Source organism: Mus pahari, chromosome 9 (assembly GCF_900095145.1).
Source record: "Mus pahari chromosome 9, PAHARI_EIJ_v1.1, whole genome shotgun sequence".
Taxonomy (NCBI): Eukaryota; Metazoa; Chordata; class Mammalia; order Rodentia; family Muridae; genus Mus; species Mus pahari.
In genome coordinates this window covers 40,700,371-40,707,423 of record NC_034598.1, presented here as the reverse complement: position 1 = coordinate 40,707,423, position 7,053 = coordinate 40,700,371, and the positions used below count along the sequence as shown (strand labels likewise).

General features: G+C 45.5%; 1 protein-coding gene across 1 annotated transcript in view; it reads right to left on the bottom strand.

Annotated features, from left to right (window-relative positions):
• Positions 1-6,173: 6,173 nt before the first annotated feature.
• The window catches only part of LOC110326977 (sodium/glucose cotransporter 1-like), a 51,371-nt gene continuing 50,491 nt past the window's right edge, over positions 6,174-7,053 (bottom strand). Inside the window, exon 14 of the mRNA XM_021205656.1 lies at positions 6,174-6,499. Within this exon, the coding sequence (XP_021061315.1) occupies positions 6,174-6,499 (326 nt within the window). The remainder of the gene's footprint in view (positions 6,500-7,053) is intronic.

The following is a 7,053-nucleotide window of genomic DNA, read 5'->3' as shown; positions in this document are numbered from 1 at the left end:
GATGTGTGGGGTGAGGGGATGGGGGTGTGGGGATTTGGAGGTTGACACCCAGAGAGGAGCTTTCCCTTCTAAGGGAAATGGGGGAGGACTTATGTGAGGGGGTAATGGGAGGAGAGGAAGGGCTGATATTGCGTAGTAAAGTGAATAAATAAATTTAATTTAAAAAAAAAGTGCATTAGCCGGGCATGGTGGCGCACGCCTTTAATCCCAGCACTGGGGAGGCAGAGGCAGGTGGATTTCTGAGTTCGAGGCCAGCCTGGTCTACAAAGTGAGTTGAGTTCCAGGACAGCCAGGACTATATAGAGAAACCCTGTCTCGAAAAACCAAAAAAAAAAAAAAAGTGTATTTATTTCAGATTACTCATTACACTGTCTGTTGTTGCTTTATACACCTCTCTGGGAAAACAAGTTTTTGTCATGTGTGTCTTGTCGTTGTGATTATAAACAGCTTGGACGCACGCATGAGAACTTTATTCATGGGGCTCCTCTTAACCCCCAGAGTATAAGTTGTCTGATGCTCTGAATAAAGTTGCGGCTACAGCTTGCCTGATACTTTACTCTACCTCATCTCTAGGCTCCAGTCCTTCAGGTACCCCCACCTTTAGAGAGGTAAACAGATAACAATTGTGAAAACTGGCTTAAAGGAGCAACAATGTATTAAGCTTTAATCACATGGAGAAGTTGAGTCATTACAAAATCAAGGGCTGTTCTGCCAAGGTTTTATCTAAGTGTTACATAGAAGTTAAAATGACTAGCAAAGCTGTCCTTCTGGTGTTCAACAACTTCTGGAAGTTTATTCAATGAGAACAAGACCAAGAGGACACCCAATACATTGGCTCTTACCATCTTCTGAAGTCAGCCAGGGCACAGGTAACAAGGAAATCCCTTTGATAAGTCGTCTTCCTCTTGGCTAGAGAAGCTGTGGAGTCCTCGGGAATTAGGGTCTAACCAGGATACATCCCTCAAGAAGGGGAGGTACTGGGGACCTTAGGCTCTGTGTGGTACAATACAAAAGTTATTGTGTTAGAACCGAGGCTTTTCCAGACAGATCACACCAGACCAGTACAGTTCCATGGGAGAGAGGTTTATTGTGGGGGGGGGGGAGGATAAAAGAGGGTGACAAAGAGGAAGGAAAGAGAGCAAAGGTCAGGAGGAGGTCTGCCTTTTATTTGGGCTGTGAGGTAACCACTCGAAGCTAAAGGTGGGAGGTGGACCATGTGGATGGTGGGAATGTATGGCGATTGCGATGGCAACAGATGCTCCTGTCCCTGTTGCCTATGGATGATGTCACCATTGTTGCTGGACTCAGAGATGACCTGCAACCGTGAAGCCGGTTCCTGACTGTAAAGCCAGTTCCTGGTGCCAACAGTTATAACTGGGGGGGAGGGGGGAGGGGTCTACAACATCGTTAAGCAGATGCATGAATAGTGTGTAACTTATCAAAGAAAGGGGAGAAGGTAATAAATGAACACACATACAAAATGAAGATAAAAGATTCAACACAGCCCTTATAAACAGAAAATGGATATGAAGAACTAAATACTTAGGTAAAGTAGGCTAACTTGACATTAGTCTTTAATAGCAATTGTTATGCTTCCACAGTGGGACATCCCCAGACCAACGTGTACTCTTCTCGAACGATACTCAGACCCCACCAGGATAACTTGCATGCTGGCCTTGCTATAGGACAACAACACACAAGGAAATAACATTTGTTATAGACTGGTGCTCCTATTCCCAGATGTACAGTCCAGGCCAGCAAAACCTCATCATCATCAGTAGACAGGCGAATTATTCCTAATGTATCACATGACCAAGGGAATGGATTCTGTCATCCAGTGAAGGCTCTTGAAACCTGTAGCCATGTCATGGATCTCTCAAGCAACTGAGAGGCAAGCTGCAATTATTCTGCACTCCATATGCAGTTTCTTGAGCTGGTATGTGGTAGATCTGTGGACAAGGGAAGTTTCGCAAAAGCCTACCATGAAGTTAATTCAGGACCTGTCTTGGGATTTTACTGCTGTGAACAGTTAGCTCCAGCTAACCAGCATCAATTGTCCCACTAGTCCCTTCTATTCTTAACTCTAAAGCCAGAGCCACATGGCTGAAGCTGCCAAGTTCTGCTGCTTGCTGGGGCTGGAACTTAGACCCCTTGTTCTAATTCATTATCACCTGCTTTCTGTTTCCCAACTCCTTCACTGCCTAATGGCTGTCCTGGAACTTGCTCTGTAGATTGACCTTGAATTCAGAGATCTGCACGGCTCTGTCTCCTGAATGCTGGGATTAAACTGAAGCATGTACAAAGTATGTACAACCAAAGCACGAAAAACAAGAGTCTTGTGACCTCAGCTTCTTTAAAAACACAAGATTGTTCTTGGAATGTGCTTCCATGCCCATCTAGGGTGTAGCAGATAGGAGTGAGTTTGCTTAAGATTACTCATCACAGGGCTGCTGAGATGGCTCAGTGGGTAAGCGCACCCAACTGTTCTTCTGAAGGTCCGGAGTTCAAATTCCAGCAACCACATGGTGGCTTACAACCATTCGTAACAAGATCTGATGCCCTCTTCTGGAGTGTCTGGAGACAACTACAATGTACTTACATATAATCAATAAATAAATCTTTTTTAAAAAATTACTCATCACAGCTGGACGGTGGTGGCGCACACCTTTAGTCCCAGCACTTGGGAGGCAGAGGCAGACGGATTTCTGAGTTCAAGGCCAGCCTGGTCTACAGAGTGAGTTCCAGGACAGCCAGGGCTACACAGAGAAACCCTGTCTTGGAAAAAAAAAAAAAAAGATTACTCATTACAAGTGGATATTGTTATTTGTTTACGCCATGTGCAGCTTGTCCTTGTGGCTATGTACTCTATTCTGCTGATTCCTCTTATGCCTCAGAGCACAAATTGTCTCCTGCTCGAGAGAAAGTTGGCTACTCTGCCTTTTTAGGCTCCATTTTCCCGGGTCCCAACACATTTAGAAAGGTAAACACCTTAAGTGGAAACGTCTGGTTTCTTTGGAAAGTCAGTTATGTCTAATGATGTTTTGCAGAGGTATACAGGTGAAATGATGTCTTGCTAAAGCAGACCTGTGAAAGAATCTTTTCCTAAAGCAGACGCAAGTGAGAGAATGTAGTGCTATAGCAAACGTGTGCAAGGCAGTGTGATAAATAGGACCCCACAGACAATGGGAGCAAGAACATTGGTTTGGTTTGCTCCACCTCGATATTCTTCGCTAATGACATGCATGCATTTACCATGTCTTATGTAGCATTGTTCAGCTCTGCTGGTGGTTACACTGCTATTGAGAGAAACTCACTCAACTTGCTGCTTTAGCGGCCTCAGGTTGGTTGGTGAGCCTTCCTGTTTTATCAGGATTGAACTACACCTGCTGGTTCAAGTGTGGTGTCTGCCTGCCAAGCAGACCCGACTATTGCTGCTAATCCTTATTTGGTGTTTGCTATGGGACTGAACTGCTGACAAAGAAGATCGAGCTCATCCCCAAAGAACTATTGCTGAACAGGTCCACTTCCCCCATATCTTAATAACTTTTCCATTATCTCTGGTTGGTAGTGGGCTAGAAGAGAGGTTGAACATTTATTAAAATAGGCTGCAGAAAAATGTATGCCTACAAACACTCACAAATTGCATCTCATCAAAAAAGCTTCTTTCCGCAGTAGATGGTGATTAGCAAGGACTCACAACTGTTCAAAGTGTGGAGAATAAGAGACTACAGGATGCTTAGACCTAAGTGGGATGCCTACATCGTACCCTCTCCTGCCACAGATTAGGAATTATTGTAGTATAAGCAGGTGAGAAAATTCTAAGGGCCAGAGGCAGCAGATGACTACAAACAATAGCAACAAACAAAAAAACAAACAAACCCAGAGTGTTTCCAGGATAGTTGAATGGGTGAACTCATGGAGGTTATGACTGTGAGTTCAAGACCTGCATAACCTGCCAGGCAAAACCCTTTCACAAAGGGAGGGAACGGCACAAAGTCCCACCCCTAGCTGAGGTGCTGTTGGTGACTGAGAGCAGCTGGGAAAGGGGTAGTCAAGTGTTTTTAAGGGTACATCTGGGGATGGAGAGATGGTTCAGTGGTTAAGAGCACTGACTGCTCTTCCAAAGGTCCTGAGCTCAAATCCCAGCAACCACATTGTGGCTCACAACCATCTGTAATGAGATCTGATGTCCTTTTCTGGTACACCTGAAGACAGCTAACATGTACTTACATATAACAATAAATCTTTGGGCTGGAGCAAAGAGAGGTCCTGAATTTAATTCCCAGCAACCACATGATGGCCCACAACTATCTATCTGTACAGCTACAGTGTACTCATATACATAAAATAAATAAATAAATCTAAAAAAAAAAAAAAGAAGGGTGCATCTCCTGGTAAGTTGAACTCGAACACCCAAGACTATGTAAGCAGAACAAACTGGACCTGTTGGGCTTACCCAATAAAACGAGGCCCCAACGTTGGATGGGCAGGGAAGATGTAGCGAGTGTACCAGGAATCTGAAGGTGGATGGATGTGCTCAGAATATATCAAGAACCTGTTAAGAAATTGCTAGTGAAATGTTTCTAAGGATGCTCAATGAATTTTTAAAATAATGGAATTGTGTTGTAAAGGAGGCATTGTGGAAAATGTTAATGAAGGACTGGAGAGATGGCTCAGTGGTTAAGAGCACTGACTGCTCTTCCAGAAGTCCTGAGTTCAATTCCCAGCAACGACATGGTGGCTCATAACCATCTGTAATGGGACCGGATGTCCTCTTCTGGTGTGTCTGAAGACAGCTACAGTGAACTTACATATAATAAATAAATAAACCTTAAAAATAAAACAAGCAAATAGGTGTTGATGAGATGTACTCTCTTCTCTATCAAAGGGTTAAACATGGACAAAGGAAGAGCCCTCTTTACCGAAGTTTGTAAAAGTCCCTCCCCACGTCTGCTTTAAAAAAAAAAAACAAATCAAAGCTCAAGGGAGAGTCCTGTTCTCAAAAGTTACACTTAGCTGGTCAGCTCTGCTCTTCTGAATTAGTCAGTTGCATAAAGACTAGGAGACCAGGTTCTCACCAATCAGAGTGAAGCACAGGACCCCTGCTTGGTGGGCTTGCTTGCTTGTTTGCTGGTGTACATCAGTGCAACCTACAGAAGTGAAACTCGTGTCTTGTGGAAATCTGTCAGATGGTGTGGTCATTTTCTTGGGACCTCCAGACCCATTTCTAACAGGGCACAACATATTGGGGGGGGCACAGCTGGCACTCAGGACTGTCTGCTGAAGAATTGAGGAAGGAACGAGGGACTGCGTATGTCAGTAGGTATACCTTGAGAGTGTGGTTTGCACAGCTCTGAGTGGGCCTTCCCCAGGTCGCTTCAAGACACCTGAAAGTTCTGCTAACGACACAGGTCATTTATTATGCTCCGAGAAGAAGAAAGAGACGTTTAGGGAATTCCCAGAGAGACATAGTGCAGGATGCCTGTACAGGTAGGCTAAAGAGAATCTTACCCATAGGCCTCTCTCTTATTGTAAGAAACAGGGTGTGGCAAAGAAGAGCTCATAGCAAAGGAGGGGCCCCTCCCTCTACCCTCTAGGGAATCAGAGCAACAGAAGCCAGTTGGTGGTAAGTGGTTTAAGAACCAGTTCCTTTCGAGCATCCCCAACCAGCTGAAGTTCGCACCAAGGAGGTAGCTGTTGCTCCCTGGTGGCTTGAGTGGTTGTCGTTGGCATTGGTTCAACACCTGTGGGCGAGAGCCTGCAGCAAGACTTTGGCCACCGGCATCCGCCAGCTGGGCCATGCCTTCCAGATGCTTAGACAGCAAAGCTATATTGAGTGGGGAGATTTTAAAAATATATCCCAAAATATCATAGATTTCTTTTTTTAAGCCAGCATTAAATTTAAAAAGGAAAGCCTGTATTGCCTAAGAAATTTAGAGAGGAGGATGCACTTCGGAGAGGAGCATATGTCCTCACCCGCAGTTTGTAAACATGGGGATGGCTTTGTCTCTTGTCCATGCGTGCCAGCTGTTAGTGCTTGCGGCATACCAGGAGACCCAGTGTTCACTGGTGAGGTCTTTGGTCCCATATTGTTGGGTCTCTATTTTAAAGGAAACACTTCATCCCTCCGTGATGAGGCAGGCAAGCTGGGAAAGGCAGCAAGTCCCAAGTCATCAGGCAAAATAGACGTGTGCAACAATGAGAAGCAGGAACAAAAGGATCGCGCTAGCCTGCACGACTCTCTTCCAGAAGAGGCTCTCAGGCTCGTCGCGCCAATCTTTCATCCTATCCACATGTTCCTCACTCTTTCTGGCTGCCATTCTCCTGGTCAGAATCTCTAAGGCCGTTGACCTGTCGCTGGATACCACCTTCTTCCAGGTGTTCTCTAACTCCTCCTCGGTGGCATTCCCCGGGCCTGTCTTAGACCTTGGCTGTGAGTCGAGACCGCAGAACAAGTCCCAGAACTTCCAGAGGCAGGTGTGGGCCTCCCCAAACATACCTGGAAGAGAGAGAATGGATGGTCAGGACGCAAGCAGGCTTGGATTCAGCAGCATGAAGTTCTTCGGATTCATATGAAAGCCCGTTGTCGACCTGTGCAAGGAAAGTTCTTAGAGAAAACGATCAAGACATCACTGGGTGAGAAAGGGGCTTGGGAAGTATTGGGGGTGCTGAAAGCTCAGAGTCATGCCCAGATCCTCTCCATTAGGTAGCCCAAGTGTTATAGGAACCCACTGTGTTACATATGTCAATGTACAGTTATAATACCGTTCTCCATCCTTGCTGGTCTAGGGCAAGTAAGTGACCTCTCTTCTGTCTACACCTGCTGTCTTAGTCAGGGTTTGTATTCCTGCACGAAGCATCATGACCAAGAAGCAAGTTGGGAGGGGGTTGGTGAGATGGCTCAGTGGATAAGAGCACTGACTGCTCTTCCAAAGGTCCTGAGTTCAAATTCCAGCAACCACATGCTGGCTCACAACCACTGGCAATGAGACCTGGTGCCCTCTTCTGGTAAGTCTGAAGCCAACTACAGTGTACTTATGTAAAATAATAAAT